At 40.7% G+C, this 18,429-nt stretch overlaps 1 protein-coding gene across 1 annotated transcript in view; it reads right to left on the bottom strand.

The window, feature by feature from the left end:
• SRPK1 (SRSF protein kinase 1) overlaps positions 1 to 18,429 on the bottom strand; it is a 32,660-nt gene that overhangs the window by 13,276 nt on the left and 955 nt on the right. The window contains exons 2-6 of the mRNA XM_083509385.1: positions 18,247 to 18,307; positions 6,106 to 6,224; positions 2,028 to 2,136; positions 1,565 to 1,652; positions 592 to 679 (exon numbers count right to left, since the gene is read on the bottom strand). Of these exons, the coding sequence (XP_083365511.1) occupies positions 592 to 679; positions 1,565 to 1,652; positions 2,028 to 2,136; positions 6,106 to 6,224; positions 18,247 to 18,307 (465 nt within the window). The remainder of the gene's footprint in view (positions 1 to 591; positions 680 to 1,564; positions 1,653 to 2,027; positions 2,137 to 6,105; positions 6,225 to 18,246; positions 18,308 to 18,429) is intronic.

Here is an 18,429-nt window from a genome sequence, read left to right as displayed (position 1 = left end):
GAAGTAGTACCTCGGATTAAGAACTTTGCTTCAGGATGAGAACAGAAATCGTGCAGCGGTGGCGCGGCAGCTGCAGGAGGCCCCATTAGCTAAAGTGGTGCTTCAGGTTAAGAACAGTTTCAGGTTAAGAACACACCTCCAGAACGAATGAAGTACTTAGCCTGAGGTACCACTGTACTGGTATTGCACCAGAAAGTATTCTAATTATTAATAGTCCTATGAATTTTCACTGGTAAATTCCACGCACACAGGGATACAGAGATATCGTAAGGTGGTTACAGAGGAAGCTAAAGCCACATCAGTGGGAAAACCCAAACAATACTCTCACTTTTTTCAAATTGTCTTCTCAACTTCCAACATTCAAAAAGGTTCTTGCCACTCAGAATTAGAAAGGAAACCTTTCTGTAGGTTGTTTTCTTTATATGGCCGAAGGAAACTGAAAACATACTTGTGCCAAACGGCTACACGTTGTGAAATTTCATCACTGTGTAAGACAACCATTTATGTTTTACCCCAGTACTGTATTTTATTAAATCCCACATTTTGCTGGATTAAAGATCGCAGAAAAGTCTGGTTTTATTAAAAGGATACGGGAACCATTTACTCCTGAGATTTTGAAATCATCTAATAACTGAACTACTCTCTCTCGGTTTGGGTCGTCTGGGTCAGTGTTACGGACCTGTAGGGTGGGAGGAAATCAAACACCATAAAAAAATCATTTAATGCAGGTTCTATCTTTATCAAATTCCATAGGTTTCCAAGACACTCTCCAGATTCTCACCCCACATTCTTATTTAGCAAATCAAATAATCAATTTATGTTAGCATTTCTGACTATTCTTGAGCAACTATGTCCATACTAACCTTGCCTTATGCCCCAGCCGGGGCGGAAAAACCCTTCATTAATCAATTTCTAAACAACACTGTCTAAGTAGCTGTACTAATGCTGTTACTTAGCATGAGCCTGCATTTACCTTTCCCTTCCTCCATAAAAATGACTGAAAATGTACTGCTGGATACATGAAAGGAAGATAATGAGATGACATGATACCTACAACTAATGGCACAAATAGCAAACCAAACTTGAGATGAATTACCCACTTGCAATAATTACAATAGCCATATCTTTAAGCAGCAGGCAGAAATTTTCATCTCTAACCAAGACTTTGACCTTTAATTATCTGTGGCCTTTTAGAAGTGTGTGGGATGTTTTAAATGTATTCCACCCCCTTGGTTTTAATATATCTCTTGTGGATTTTTTTTTTGTCTGTTTGGTTGGTTGGTTGTAAGTTGTTTTGGGCTGCCTTGGGCAAGATAAAACGACTAATCAATTTAATAAATAATCTTCTGTCATCTTTTAAAATGCTCTGGAAACAGAGATAAAAATTGACGTTTACAAATTAAAGAAAAATAACAACAAATGCCTAATCTAATCCTGTGTACAGCATTCCCCTTTGTATCTTGTGTGGAGCAAAAGATTATATTATGGCTGGGAGCCATTTGCTGATATTTTTAAAGGATATAATTTGAAATTGAATCATAATCATCTACTTGTGGATACTCACAGATTTCAGCAGTTTGATTTCATCCAATGCTGTTTCTGTGTAGTGTTCAGCACTCTTTACAACTTTCATTGCCACAAACCTCTTCCCCCTAAGTGGACACAAAGTTTAGTACTAAACTGCCTTCAGGAATCAGATAACACTAACAGAAAAAGACCTGAATGATCAGGATCATTTCCTACAAAATACAAAAGCAGGTTCTCTGTCACTCCTGAATGCATGATTTCCCTCGAGTTCCATAAAAAGTAAACTTGAAGAAGTAATATGCAAGTGGGAATATGAATCAGTTTTCAGTTTGTACATAGAACTGTTACCATGTTATTATAATTATTTTTTTTAAAGCATGAGATGAAACCTCTGGATTTGAAAACAAGGAGGAACATTCTAAGGAAAAATCATGTTGCTGGTCTGTAAGAATATTCCATGCAACTAGCAGAAATTCCTTCCAAAACGAAATAAGACTTACTGGATGTCCCATGATAACCACACTGTAGAAAAGTGTCCCCATCCCAGCTTCCGGATCACATGGTATCTTCCATTGAATAGATCCCCTATTTTAACAAGATGGTAGCCTCCTAGGAAATGTAAAAAGAGTTATTGGGTCAAGAACCCTCAGTGATATTGAGAAACTCACAAGTCAATCTATGCACCCGCCACTTTTAATCTCTCTTAAAAACAAATGGAAAAAAGTGCATTGAGAATACAGAATTGTTTGTAGAGCCATGCAATGTCTTCATTTTAGATATCATGCAAATAAATCCTGACAGCTTACCAAAGAATAATATCAGGCACAATATAGAATAGATGGTGTGTTTTCCCTTCTCAGCTTCTGCGGAGAAAATAGCTGTAGAGTGTGCTATTCCTCTACGTGGGAAGGATAAGGCAAACCAGCACGGCTATGTGCAGGTGGTACAATCCCACTGGGAACTCTCAAATCTCTTGATTTTCTCACTAAATATACTCCACAATAAGAAAAAGTATCTTTTAAAAACACTACTGTTTAAGAAACTTCAAATGTCACATTAGCTATGAGTTCTGGGATTGGGAGAGATATAATGCATTGCTAACTGCTCTCTCCTAGCAGTAGCAAGAACATTTGGATTTAATAACACTTTTCCTTCCCTCCATAAGAACAGGAATGCTACCCTGGGATTTTCTTTATTTGGTGAAGCACATGATGACACACCACTTGGCTGCAACTGCAGCTGAAAGGGGATGTTGATTTGTAAGGTCTAGTCACAATATTAAGAAGACCTGGTGGCTACTCTTCAAATCTCTTCATAAGATGCTGGGCTCATAACAGAACAGAATGACTCAGCTAAAGCATAGCAATATCCTTAAAAGAATGAGAGCCTAGCGTGTCTCTAAGGTTTCCATGATGAGGAGCTTTAGCCATGAGATAAGAGAATGATCTGATGGGTAATCTACTCAGTATTACAGTCATACTGAGAACATGTAAATTCTATGTGCTACTACAGATGTGTATGTTTTGTTTAACACATTTGTCAGCCATCTTAAAAAAAAAAAAGTATTTTCTCAATTGGATGTCACCTACTGAATTCAGGAGAATTCCCAGATTGTGTCCTTGGACTTGCAGGCAAAGTGCAAGCCCCACATCCAGAGCCAATTGAACCCTCTTTCTGGAGAAGACCAACTTCCCACCCACAGTATCTCCATTTTGTCTGAATTAAATTTCAGTTTGCCTACCCTTGTTCATGTTAAAATTGCCTCCAGATACATAATTGACCACTAGTTTATTAATAGAAGCCAATGGAGATGCATACATACAAGCCCTGCCTTTGTTCAAAGAGCTTACTCAATATTTATCAAAAACAATCTAGAGAGAAGATGGGCATGGTGGGATCGGTTGCCAGTTGATGTATGAAGGTGTATGTCGTTGAATTACTGACTTTGAGACTTATCCCTGGACCTTGGCGATCCTGGATTAAGAAAAATTATGACCTATGTGAGCTCCTATTAAAGAGCTCCCGTACACCATTCTGCCAATGCATTCTTGCCCCCTTCTTGGAGAGCCAGTGTGGTGTAGTGGTTAAGAGCGGTAGTCTCCTAATCTGGGGAACCGGGTTCGCGTCTCCGCTCCTCCACATGCAGCTGCTGGGTGACCTTGGGCTAGTCACACTTCTTTGAAGTCTCTCAGCCCCACTCACCTCACAGAGTGTTTGTTGTGGGGGGGAGGAAGGGAAAGGAGAATGTTAGCCGCTTTGAGACTCCTGAAGGGGAGTGAAAGGCGGGATATCAAATCCAAACTCTTCTTCTTCTTCTTCTTCTTCACATTACCTTTGTGCTATGGTTGCCACCACTATGGTGAACTGCAAAGGGTCCAACCATGTGGGAAGCTGCATATCTGCAGAGGTTCACACATCATCCTAACCACCTAAATGGCATCATCAGCCAACCCAAATCAGCCCACCTCAAACAGGAGCTACTTCACACAAAAACAATTCATTTTCTGACATTCACGCCAGGCAGCTACAGTACATCACTGTGATCCATGAGGGCAGCACCTCCATTTAGGCCCCCGAGCTGTACTTGTTACACCTACACACATACTTCACAACAGCATCAAGCATTGTTTGCAATTGTGTTAACCTGCTTTTTAACAAGAAGTAAAGCTAACAATGCCATCTCATACATTGCTACAAAAAGATCCCATTAAATTAAAAGGTGCTTACTCTCAGGTATACACAAAGGGGAAACAGGCAACATCCTACCTTTTAAGAAATGGCTTGGTGAACGTATTTCCTTGAAGCCTGGTTTGTTCAGCATGGGGAGTTTGTTATTAATTTTTAAAATATATTTCTGGATCACTATATTGGATTAGATAATGCAAGGACTACAATGCAAGAACTATCAAAGCAGACCTGTTTTTAAACACTTGCCTGGTCGCCATGGGCAACAAGGAATTTCATCCAGGTGAGTGACTGGGCTGCTGGAGGATCAATGGAGTGCTTCAACCCTTCTCTGGTAGCTTGCTGCATTTCTATGCTGGGCTTGGAGGAGGTTCCAGGGGTGGGGATGAGGGGCTGAGCACCCATTCCCTTCTCCAGCACCCTTTCTGTGCTGGACAGGGAGGTGGGGAAACTGCCTCCTTCTGTCAAGCAAAGAAACCAGGCAGACTGACACGAGGCAGAAGTCTGAACACTCCATCCCTCTTCTGACAGCCCACTGCCATTCCAAGCTAGCTGATAATGGGTAAGCCTTAAATGGGTTCAGCATTAAAAGCAAGAGGGTTCGCATCAGGCTGCTCATTCGCTCTTGCTACCAGTCTACCATGTTTTCATATACAGGCACAGCAGGTGACCCCCCCCCCGGCATGTCTAGCATAGAACACGCTGGCTGGCAATAGAAAGACAGAGAGATCCATGCCTTCGCTGCCAACCTGCTAAATTTCTATGCCGGGCAAACAGTACACCCACACAAAATGAAGTCAGTGGAGACATGACATGTTTTTCATTCAGTTTATTCCATTGAGCGGGATGCTAAGTATACCAGTTTGGGTAACTAGAGCCAGGATTGGGGACATACAGTCATGTTTGCAACAATTTACCATTGAGAATTCCGTGATGTGAAGGTAGACATATGGTATTTAAGTGGAGGAAATGTCTGTCGTTTGCCAATTCCTGTATGTCACTATGTCAGTGCTTTATATATAGCAAGTGGACCCAAAATGTACAGATTTATATGGTAATTAGAGGAAGCACAATCTCAGCACCTGAAGAGCAACCAATAGCTTTCTCTAGGTGTCAGCAGGTATCTAAAGGTACCAGTACAAATTGAATTGCTTCACCCAGTATTCTCTAGCACACACTGAGGGTCCTATTCTGAGCTTCCTGCAAACTATGGATTGCAGACAGTAACTACCCTTGGGAATGCAGTCTCCCTCTGACCAGAACAATTCCCCCCTACTTATTCCAAATTCTACCACTGCATTGGTAGATGGGTTAATCCAGTGTTGTCCCTGGCATTTTCTATGAGGATGGTGTTGCTTTGGAATCTCACCCATCAACCTGCTGGAGAGGCTTACCAGACAACTACATAGTTTTTACTTTTCACTTGCCATGCTTATGAGCTATTAGGCTTTGTTTATTTCCTGGTTTCCTGGTGAATTTTATGGCTCCTAAAGTTCCATTTTTTTGTTATTAAGTTTTTATTTCTGATGTTTGTTATGCAGCTTTGATGTTAACTTTAATTTCAGTTGTAAATATGGAGCATATATTAAATGGAAAGCTGGTGAAGTAGTAAAAAGTTAAATGAATAAAAATACTGAGAAATACCTTAAGCTAGCATATGTCTTGATGTATTAACTTTGATATGCTAAACAAACGAGGAGGATGTAGTCTGGTAGATGTCTGGTCTTATAAGAAGAAGCATTAGTCTATCAAGTCCCCATAGATGTTTTCCTTTTTCTATCTACAAAGCAAAATCACTTACTGGTTGACACACACGATGTACCAAACCAGGTTTACAACCTTAATTATTGGTTTAAAATTATGATACTCAAATTGTAAAATAAAACCTCTCACCTTTGCAGTAATCATTGGGATCTTCCTGCTCATCATCATCTGATCCCAGGATTTCCTCTTCTTGTTCAGGAAGATCATTCTCTGCATGGGCAGCAGGGCCTCGATGTTGGGTTTCTGGCCTAGGAGACATCGTAAGTTTGTAAGTCGTAAGCTTTTTATTGTGTGTACTTAGAGCAAAGGAAGAAAGAATATGCAAAGACTAAAATGCAGTTTGAGGTTGGATAATGATAGGCAAAAGAAATATTCCTAATTTTTAAAGAAGTAACTGAAATGCAGATGCATCACATCTATCTCAGTTCACTTTGGTTGGAACAAACCCTCTCAGCAGATACAACTTGTGCAGACAACTCCACATGTGCAGCAAGTACCGACACTCAAATTAGTACAGTTTCAAAAGATACCAGTCACACCAATGTCTAGAGCTGTCTTCATGGAGGATCAAATGTTGCACAGTACACCAATCACTCCCACTATGATTATGCCAGGCATTTGCCTTGCTCAGTCATGGGGATGGAGTCAACTGCACTTTTGCCAGGTACAGCTGTGCTTTGTGATGCATTTTGTCTGTAGCAGAATGTCCTAAGCTGGAGGCGCTGGGCCAAATTACTGCCCCTCTCCAAAAAATGCCAATCAAGAGGCGAGAGACTCAGGCAGAGAGTAATAGCAGCAAGAATTCAGGCTTGTAACTAACTACTCACCTTGTAGCTATAAGCAAACAGGAATTTCATACTGGCAAGGGAGTGAGCTGGTAGAGGATGGATCTCTCCATCCCTCCTCTGCCCAGTCCACTTGGTTTCCATGCCAACCATGGAGGAAGGAAAGCACCTACCTCCCTGATCAGTGTGAAAACCAAGCAGGATGGTGGAGGGATGGTTCATTTTACGTCTGCTTGATAGCAGGGTTCTTTGTTTTTGGCTTTTTTGAGAACTTTCATTTCCATGCTGGTTGTGGAGGGGCTTCCGTTCCTCTCCAGCCAGCAGGGAAATGCAGGCTGCCAGTGTATCAATGGAACAGTAAACATTTCAACAGGCTAGTAGCTTTAGCAGCCTAATTTATCTGAAGGACCTTCTATACCTGTATGAATCTGCCCAAGATCAGAGTCCAAGACCCTGCTCTATGGCCTGTCATAAGGCGGGTAGGTTCTAGGAACAGGGCTTTCTCAGTGGTGATCCCAACCTTTCGAATTCCTCCCCAGGGAGATACGCATGGTCTCCTCATTACTGGCTTTCAAAAATATTTTAATAAAAAATAACAGGCATTCAGAAGGCTTCAGCAGTGTAGGATAGTCCTTAGGCTAAAAATAATTGCCAGTGGCTCACAGAAGACTTGCAGTGAAAACTGCTTGGTGATGGGTTCAGGATGAAGGGAAATTTTAGGATTCTGAATTATTTTCTATAGACAGCCCCTCAGAATGGCTTCAGTTTAGTCATCCTATTACAGGTACCCAAATGCATTCCAGCCCTATAAGTGACTCAGTGTGCTTCCATGCAGTGGGACGAACCCATCTTTATGGCTCCCTAAAAACGGGAATTTCAAGCTACTGTATAGAGTGGCAGAAAAGAAAAACCCAATCTTTCAGCAGAAAGAAAAATAGTCATGCATATCTAGAAACATGTAACTACAACTTGCATGCTGTCAACTACTAGTTGTCAGGCTTTAGACTGAAAGCTACAGTGATCCATGAATACCAAAAGAAACATACTTATATCTAGTCACTCCCTGAATTTTGTTTGTTAAATATTGAGTTGCTCAGCTGATCATAAGGCATAAATCAATGCTCTGAAGGTCCCCAACCCTCTGGAGAAGATTTTTGCGTGTGAACAGGGTTGTTAGTGGTAGGGGGAATAGCCAAAAATTGCTTCCCTCTTCATTCTCTTCTTATTGACAGCTATGTGACAACATTATATAAAACACATAACAGTTATTTTACAGAGTAACAAATAAACCTTTTGTAAAGTAACTGGTTTCACAAAACAATTGTGAAATACAGCTATCACGGGGTTTGGTGTAGGGATGTTCAAACAAAAATAAATAAATCAGCATACTTGCAAAGAGTGCTCATGTACACTTCTGGAACATTTTACACACATTCTAAACTGACTGTTCCCTCCACACACTCATCTCTTGAAGATTTATTTAAACTCCCTACACCTTTCTTTGGCAAAAATTAGAAGTTGTAAATATTCACAGTTAGCCTAATGCGGGCAGAGCACATACAGGAATAAACACAAAATCAAATGTTAAACAAGAGTTAAGACAATTGCAGACAATGATTTTTAAAAATCACAATGCTACCCAATAAATCTCAAACCTACAGAGGAAATGAATAAGGATGAAATTGATGTGATCCCTCTAGAAGCCACACCCATCACAGCAAATCTCTTCATTAATTACGTCATAACTATGGGAATGCTGAATTGTTAAGGTTTACTAGATCGGTTTTTAATGACAGAACGTTCTAGGGTCTGCATCGACAAGGAATTAGGTAAGTCTTAAAGCTATTTTTCCAGGCAAAAACGCTGTTTGAAATTCCCTGAATATTCTGCAATCACACATCTCTTCCACAAGCACAATCTTCCTGCAGCAAAGAAGTTACTAGAAAGCCTTCATAAAGCTTTTGAGAACTATCCTGATCCTGTATCTAAAGGAAGTCTGAATGTCTTATCACTGAGTGATGTTACAAAGACTCAGAGAGCTCAATATCTTTGCAATTAATTATTTCAAGTCCTTATACTTTCAAAATGAGAGTGAACTATTATTTGCCAGGGAGTGAAAAAGACCACATAACATTGCAGAGATGTGATTGCCTTTCAAAGGCAATATTTTCTCTCTAATGTTTCTTGGAAAGTATGTGTACTTTTGCTATTAAATCTTTTAAAAATGCTCAATACAATCCCCACAACTGCTCCTGCCCCGCCCTCCTAAAATGTATCCCTCCTAAAATGCACCCCAAACGGGCATGGGCAAGGATGATAAAACATGCATAGGAGGTACAAAGACCTTATTTTAATACATCATTTGATTCTAAACAATGATTTATTTGAGCAAATTGTTACTAAGAAGAGAAACCTGAAAGCATCTTTTGATTCATTTAAACGATTTAGAAGTCAGCTTGTAAGCAGGGACAAAAGGCTGATGTGAGAGTTCCAGAGACTGCATTTCAATGAATAAGAAACAGACAGCTGTCAGAACTGCTACACTGCTAGAAACACATCAAATGCTAACAGAAGCCTTGAATGAATCCATTTTAACATATCAGAACATTTGGCAGACATCCACCCCAACAAGCACCTTGGGCTTCTGAACATCTACTTGCTTTTACAACCTAACTTCATTGGATTTGTTCTTAAACTAAGCATCTGGTAAGATTACATGCTAGGGGAGGGCGACAATTGAATCAGTGACCTCAGGAAGATTTATGAGCTTAAACGGAATTCAGAGAAGTCCTCATTGAGGCAGCCAAACTCCCTTTTTTCCATCTGGGTTTTAAAAAATGCTGTAAAAGGTAAGCTTACCTGCACGAAGCACGAACTCCCATTGATGAAGGTATCTCTGAAGTCGGGCCAACAGTTTTCGAAAGAGCCATCAAAAATTAAATGGCACCCTGGTGCAAGTAATAGCGGTACATAAATTGCAAGCAGAGGGCTGGTTCTTCCTGAACACAGCAAAGCTTTGTGCAAAAGCAAGAGAGAAAAGGAATTTGCCTCCACCACCTAGCTGCAGATGCATAGCACTGCATTGCAGGTAAATGCCTTGCAGCATCACTGAAGAGAGTTGCTCTCAGCTAATTTGCTTCCCGAAAAATTTAGCCATGCTCCGGAATGACCAAAAACTCATTCTATTCTTTTGATGCTGACCAACTTCCAAAGTCTTTCCAGATATGCTAACTATGTAGCCTAACTGAAGTGAAGCTCCGAGTTTCCTGTTCAATAATAAATTTCCTTCAGAACTTTGAAAGAAAAGAGTATCACAGTATTGATTATACTGTATGAGCACAAGAGCTCAAAGTATTAGCTTCTCTGGGCCAGTAGGTGCCAATTATTTTTCTAGCTCTGCCCAAAACAATTCTATGGAAAAGATGGAAGACAATTTTCATAAAGACATCCCAACCTAAACAACACAAGCTTCTTCATCTCGTATGCTCTTATTAAGAAATAAACAAACTGGACAATTGCAGAGGCAGGTGCCAGAATCATTCTTGGCTATTGTATGGTACTTCTGCAACATATTTAGCCTTTCAGTTCATGCTGGCATTTCAGTGATTAACTGAGCTGATGAGCTATGAAAACCAAACAGCAACGTATCTGTCTATGTAAAAAGCAGTATACAGCTGAAAAGGCAGAGAAAAAGTTACACGAAGCAAGACAAATGAAGATGCAGCTGAAATACAGTCTGAATAAGTGTGGTCAGCGGCTCCGCCTGCAAACACATTCAAGTTCCAGCTTGCACATCTTATTCATGAAATAAGCACTAATTTGTGCTGTAACATTCCAGGTATTGCAAGGTACACTGCCATTGCCTCCTCTACCAACAGATCTACTCAGGAGAACAACAGAAGCTCTTGCTTGCAAGTGAATCTGCCTGGCTTCAGTTAGCCTGCTGCAGTTTTTCTTCTCAAACAGATCGGCAAAGAAAGAAGTACTACAGTCGTACCTTGGTTTCCGAACAGCTTAGTTCTCAAATGTTTTGGCTCCTGAGCGCCGTAAACCCGGAAGTGGCTGTTTTGGTTTGCGAACTATTTTTGGAAGCTGAATGTCTGACAGGGCTTCCGATTGGCTGCAGGAGCTTCCTGCAGCCAATCAGAAGCCGCGCTTTGGTTTCCAAACATTTTGGAAGTCGAACGGACTTATGGAAAGGATTCAGTTCGACTTCCAAGGTACGACTATACTTACTGTGAGAAAACAGACTGAAGTATTTTACAGCTTGTGAATCTGCTTGCAACTAAATGCTAAAACCAAACGGTTACTCTTAGGTAATTCCTTAGTTGCTCTGGGTGGGCGTGGAATGCATGCAAGTAAAAAGTGATACAAGAACTTAACCAGGGAAAAGAGGGACAAACTCTAAAGACTTCCTCCCATGAAAATTAGATGGTGAAAACACAGCCAAAGACTGGAATCCTATATGCATTTACATGGGATTAAACACCCATGTATGCAATAGAACTTCTTTTGAAGAATCAAATAACTAGTTCCACTCACTGAAGAGGGTCTGGGGCTTGAGATTCTCAAATGGCAACTCTCCCAACCCCTAGCCAATGTTACACAACAAGCCTTTTGAAACTAAAAGGATCTTTCAAACACAGTTTGTTATATGGCATGAGGCTTGCTGTTCAAAATTAAAAAATCTACTGGGCATGCTTTTTGGATCCCAGACTTGATTGCATATGCAATTCACATAACCAACAGTCCTTAACTAAGGCTGCCTGTAACTCTGATTCTAGTTATTCATGCATAAGCCCCATTCAATGTATGGGGTTCACTGGTGCAGAACTGGTAGCAGAATTGCCATACTAACTGTTTCATTTAGAATCATAGAATCATAGAATCATAGAGTTGGAAGAGACCACAAGGGCCATCGAGTCCAACCCCCTGCCAAGCAGGAAACACCATCAGAGCACTCCTGACATATGGTTGTCAAGCCTCTGCTTAAAGACCTCCAAAGTAGGAGACTCCACCACACTCCTTGGCAGCAAATTCCACTGTCGAACAGCTCTTACTGTCAGGAAGTTCTTCCTAATGTTTAGGTGGAATCTTCTTTCTTGTAGTTTGGATCCATTGCTCCGTGTCCGCTTCTCTGGAGCAGCAGAAAACAACCTTTCTCCCTCTTCTATATGACATCCTTTTATATATTTGAACATGGCTATCATATCACCCCTTAACCTCCTCTTCTCCAGGCTAAACATGCCCAGCTCCCTTAGCCGTTCCTCATAAGGCATCGTTTCCAGGCCTTTGACCATTTTGGTTGCCCTCCTCTGGACACGTTCCAGTTTGTCAGTGTCCTTCTTGAATTGTGGTGCCCAGAACTGGACACAGTACTCCAGGTGAGGTCTGACCAGAGCAGAATACAGTGGCACTATTACTTCCCTTGATCTAGATGCTATACTCCTATTGATGCAGCCTAGAATTGCATTGGCTTTTTTAGCTGCCGCGTCACACTGTTGGCTCATGTCAAGTTTGTGGTCAACCAAGACTTCTAGATCCTTTTCACATGTACTGCTCTCAAGCCAGGTGTCACCCATCTTGTATTTGTGCCTCTCATTTTTTTTGCCCAAGTGCAATACTTTACATTTCTCCCTGTTAAAATTCATCTTGTTTGTTTTTGCCCAGTTCTCTAATCTGTCAAGGTCGTTTTGAAGTGTGATCCTGTCCTCTGGGGTGTTAGCCACCCCTCCCAGTTTGGTGTCATCTGCAAATTTGATCAGGATGCCCTTGAGTCCATCATCCAAGTCGTTGATAAAGATGTTGAATAAGACCGGGCCCAAGACAGAACCCTGTGGCACCCCACTAGTCACTCTTCTCCAGGATGAAGAGGAACCATTGATGAGCACTCTTTGGGTTCGGTCAGTCAGCCAGTTACAAATCCATTTAATAATCTAGATAAAGTAGTAATCTAGATTATGTCTTCACAAGATATACATCATACAGTCGTACCTTGGTTCTCAAACAATGCGTTCCGGGAGTCCATTCGACTCCCAGAACTGTTCGAAAACCAAGGAAGCAGCTTCTGATTGGCTGCAGGAATGTCCTGCAGCCAATCGGAAGCCGCGCCAGACATTCGGTTTCCGAAAATTGTTTGAAGACTGGAACACTCACTTCTGGTTTTTTTATCATTCGGGAACCAAAACATAGGAATTCCAAGGCGTTCGGCAACCAAGGTATGACTGTACTGTCTTACAGTATGCATGCTTAGTCTTTTACTGTAATCTACATTCTCCACATTTAAATGTATGGAGAATGTAGTAAGGTTCATATTCTATGAAGAAAAACCAGTCAAGTTCTTGTTCTTAAAAGTTATAATTAAGCAAAAACTCTTGCTTCCTCTCCCACAGACCTGAGAATGAAGGCTTTCTATTTTCTTAAAGAAAACATGCCAATTAATCACCAGCTTTAGAACTAGAAAACTGTATGACTTCTATCACTGAGAAACAACCATAGGGTAGTTCTATTTGATCTATTCTACTTATACCGGAGAACACATACCAGAGTAATTCGTTCATTTCTTCCTTCAGGCATTCATTCTCAGGATGAATGCCACCAAACTGTGTTCGAACAATAATAATGCATAAAGAAATAAGATGATGCACTCCCAGCCCGTCTGTAACCATTAACTGTTCTAGACAGAAATTCAGAGGAAACAGATTAAAAAAATAAAAGGCCAATTAACATGTAGCTTCTCATCACAAGGTGAAACAATGAACATTCAAGCATTTCATTAGACACCATGTTGATTTATGAGTGAAGACAGCATGTTCTTCAAAGGTGGGGATGAGGTGAAAAAGCACTTGCATTCATGAGCATTTAACTCCCAGCAAGTAGGAATTTGGGGTTTAAGGGATCTCACCCTTGTCTCTCTGCCTATAGGAAGAAAGACAACAAAGAAGGAAAAACAGTATTGCAGGAGTGTCTTGCTCTCACAATCCTACATATTTTCCCACTCATTCAGTAGTGCCAGCGATGTCAGAAGAACAGAACACATGGCACAGAACACAGAGCAGACATATAAAGATGGATCTGTGTATTAATTTTAAAACAATTCATGGTTGTGGAGAGCAAAAAAAATTAGACCCAGCACACAGAATGGCTGCATTTACTTAAAGGGAAACAGCATTAGTTTATTGTATATCTATGGCTCAGAAGGAAATGTCATCTATATTGTTTTGAGAGTTATACATGCAAAAAAGTAGAATTCCATGGAGGTCCCTGATGGCCACATACTCACAGACCTCTAGGCACTCTTTCCTCTACAGACAGGAGGGCAAGTGGATATCTCCCTAATTACCTACAGCCTTAGCATTTCGTCAGTGCTCTCCATCATAATTAAATCAAAGCCTAGCTGGGGTGTGGAGAAGTGTGAGAGCTTGACTTGTTACCAGCTGCTACTGTTCTGCAGACCTTCTCCCCAAAGAGAGCCCTCCCCCTCAAAGCCCTGAAGTACAGGGATTTGGGGGACCTTGTGACCCTGCAAAGAAGGGTGTGTCACTCTCTTTTTGTAATTGAAAGAGGGGGAATGCTGCATCCCCACACTAACAAAAATGCACAGAGGTAGCAGCAAGAACAACTGTTTGCTTTCCAAGGTTCTGGGAGGGAAATGAACCTTCATTGATGCATTCTAGCTGATGCAGGCAACTAATGCTCACAACCAGTAGGACCTGTACTGATGGCATACTGACTAGGCCTGTGGGTTATAAATGTATTAAATATATTTTAAAAGGTGTAGGTAGTTATGTAAAACCACCACCTTGGAACACATTAAAAAGCAGCAAGCCCATGCTCCCACTCAGAGTACACTTGCCAAGAAGCTTCACCCGGTCCCAACTGACAAGTGTATGGAGGACATGTTTGCAAACATTCATAGCATACTTGTGTGTGTGAAGAGGCCCGCAGGGTACACACACAACAAAACAGTAATTCTACGTATAAGCACCAATGTTATCAGAAGGAAACCCATGGCCAGAAAAGCAGCACATATTTTGCAGTGATCACAGGTTATAATCACAGAAAGCACTCTATATGTATTGCCGTTTATCACCTCCATATTTGACCTCTGCCTTGACTTGAATGCTCTCTTTTCTTTAAAGTGTATTGGCTTTTAGCAGAGATCTGATATTTGACTGTCAAATACCACATGCACTGCTGGCAGCTTGTTGGTAACCACTTGCCTGGTTATGAGCAAGGCTTACCTCTATGCAGGGAAGCCTGATAAAAACTACTGCTTTTAGAAGACAGATGACTAACATTAGTATGTGCAGGCGGGTGGGTTAGAAACATTTTTGTGATCTTTTGCACAATTATATGCAAGTCAACACTGTATATTTAAATGCTTCTTAAATTTAAAATATATTTTGATAAATCACTGATAGCTTTGTATACATAGTAACATAGCTGCTGCTCAAAATTATTCCAAAAAGAAGGCGTTGTTTAAAGCCTGTTCTTTTAAATTTATGTTTGCTGTTAACAAATAAGCCTATCCATCAAGTTCAGGGGCAAAATCACACAAGCAGCAGCAGCATTGAGCAGAGAAATCCACCTAGGGCTCAAAGACCCATTTCTTCTGCCAACCAACTCAAGTGTATGGATGGGCATCAATTGGGAGTAGGGAAGAATGAAAAAGGAAGGCATGGGAAACATGCACAGATCCTGTTATACTTCTTCCACACATATCACAGCTGAGGAGAAATGGGGCTCTGTTGAAACCCATGGGGTTTTGCAGTTCAGTATATATTGTGTCCTAAGCCTAACTTTGTTACAGCAAAATTCAACCACTTCTCTTCCTCTATGATAAAGGATAGCCATGGCTATTTTAAGGCTCTCGGAACTGCCAGAGTATTAGCCATCTTACATATGAAGATTCACGACATGTTAGCTGCAGAAACAGCGATAAACAACTTTATGTCAAGTCCTTGATTTTTTGACAAGAACGGAACATTTTTTATTGTTCTTTTCTACAAGCAATTAAAAAACCGGAACTCTCTCAGAGCACTAGCATTAAATGGGAAGCTACCTTGGCTGAACATGTTATAAAAACCACTCTACTTAAGCCACTATATGAATTTGTAAATAATGGTTTTGGGTTGTATAATTAAGTTAACTGTTGGCCAGCTCTTTTAATTTTTACTAGAATGCTTCCACAGTGCACGACAGCTTTGAAAACATAGAAAAGCGAACTTGGGAAATTTGGGATTCAATTTCTGAATATTACTAGCTTGCCACAACTTTGCAGTAAACCTTCATGCAGTGGGTTATCACTATGGATTCAATCTAAATAGAGTAAAATATTTGAGACAAGAGACTACACTGAAAACAGTGCTACAACTATTAAAACTTTGCAATCACAGCATGATTTCAGAAAGCATTATTTTAGACACAAAAATTGCCTTGACTGTTCAGAAGTGACAGAAATGCTACATGGACAAAAAATAGTGAAGTGAACAATGGATGAGAAGAGGCATAAGGTAGGTGAATAAATGAAGCCACTTGACACCAAGTCAGAATATTGGTGCACCTAGACTAGGTCTATCTGGTTTTCCAATTGCTCAGAGGCAAATATTTCCCCCACTATTGCTACCTGAGTTAATTTAACTGCAGATTCCAGCAACTGAAACTAGGATCATCTACAAAGCAGTACTTCACTATTGCTTTTCTCCAATCAGAGATGCCAGATTTGGGAGCTTTTTGTGCACTGCATGAGAACTGGAGAAATATGAATAATGAAGGGCAGGACATAACAAACCAAGGGCAACCCAGTCAGATGGGTGGGGTACAAATTAACAACAACAACTACTACTAATAACCATTTGATAATGCAGACAAAGGGGTTTAATTCAGGCATATTTCAAAGTCAATAGGAAATAAAAAAATTACTAGAGCATTTAATGGCATATGATGGCATCTACACATGTAAGCTTCCAGTGACTGTGCAGTACAATCCTTTGAAATTTTACTCAGAAGTCTCACTTAAACGGGGCTTACTTGAGTCTTGTAAATAATCCTCCCCCTCCACCTCAAGTTACTAGCTTGCAAAAACTTTTACTCCTCTCACTTTCCCACATGTAACTCCTGCTTGCATATGGGTACTTGGCTAGTGCTTAAACAAGGGATTACTTTCCTTAATATTCCAGGCTTAAAGAACTTTCAGAGAGCACAATCAACTCTGATAATTACTCGCACTAAATAATGCACATTCTCTGGCTCCATTTTCTTAATCTGAAACCACTTGCCGCTTAACACACACAGAACACAATCTTATCCACACTTAACTGATTTCAGTGGGACTTCTCAGTAAAATTTCAGAGAACTAGCCTATCAATTTAGTCCACCAAAGTCAGTCTACAGCAGCTACATAGAGTACGGTATGGTCAAACCTCTTTTCGAGTTATAGTAACAGGGTGAAAAAGAGAAGACTTCCCTCTTCTATGTGATATCTGAAATGTTTAAAGTAAGTTCCACCCTTCAGTTTGAGTGGGATTATTAAATACTCTTATTACAGTATTAAACTACACAGAGAACATATGTCTATTGCATTTTAGTTTGCTGAATTTACGGGCAATCTTAGATGTTCAGAAGTTAGTGCACCATTTTGAACATGTTTCAAGCTTCTTGGATCTACAAGGCCAGAACAGCTTATTATGACTATGCAAATAACACTTGAAATCCAGGGTTAGCCAGAACGGCTTGCTATACAATATAAATGTAAATCTCAGGGTCACAATTCAAATTCTGCTTGCACCAGGCTGGGGGGCTCAATTAAGAAGAGATCTTGCTTCCTGCAGCCCTGCCAGCCTCTGCCTGCAGAGTGACATCGGCATCGCTCTGCCAGTGTGGTTTCCCATTTTGCCTGCTGAACCTGTGGGCAGAATTGCTGCTGGTGGGGAGGGGGACTTTCTGGGATGGCAGACATTCAAGACAGAGGGCTGAGCAAGCCTTACAGCTGTCATGTGACAGCAGCAGGCCTGATTGCCAGCCAGTATGTGCTGCAAGGCTGCAGATGCTGCAGTGGCCCTGTTGGACAGCGCCCAGGGCTTGGATTTCACCCTACTACGGTTTAAAATGTATATAAATAAATAAATAACATATTTGATCCATTAAGTTTATATACTATTTTAGATTAAAATATTATCCTTGGAAAAGGAGACGAGAATATTACCAGCAAGCTGATAGGCACCCAGAGACAAATTTAATGGTGCCCACTTAAAATATGCACAAGATGCAGAAGAGGGCATATCACTCATGTGAGTTGATGCGCTTTTAACACTGAGGCTACCCTCAGGATATAAAGAGTCACTTAGAATTGGAAAATCTGGAAGATTTCTCATTACCATGCAACCAAGGCTACCAGGCTGGCTTCTGCACATCATTTCAGGAAATTATTGTCACTGTCCAGGACACCATTCCACTTTGTTTAAGGCAGTAGGGTCACACTTACTTTCTCTGGGCTTTTTCCTTCTTGGCTTTAGTCCGCTTCTTCCGGGCTTGCAATGCTAGAACTAGGAAGAAACAGAGGGAAGAAGAAGAAGAAGAAGAAGAAGAAGAAGAAGAAGAAGAAGAAGAAGAAGAAGAAGAAGGGGTGGGGCAAGAGTCAGTAAGCTTCTGTTCAGGGTGAAAAAGA

Source organism: Podarcis liolepis (assembly GCF_965112155.1).
Source record: "Podarcis liolepis genome assembly, chromosome: 6".
Taxonomy (NCBI): Eukaryota; Metazoa; Chordata; class Lepidosauria; order Squamata; family Lacertidae; genus Podarcis; species Podarcis liolepis.
Note: the sequence above shows the minus strand (reverse complement) of the source record. Positions and strands in the feature narration are given on the sequence as shown.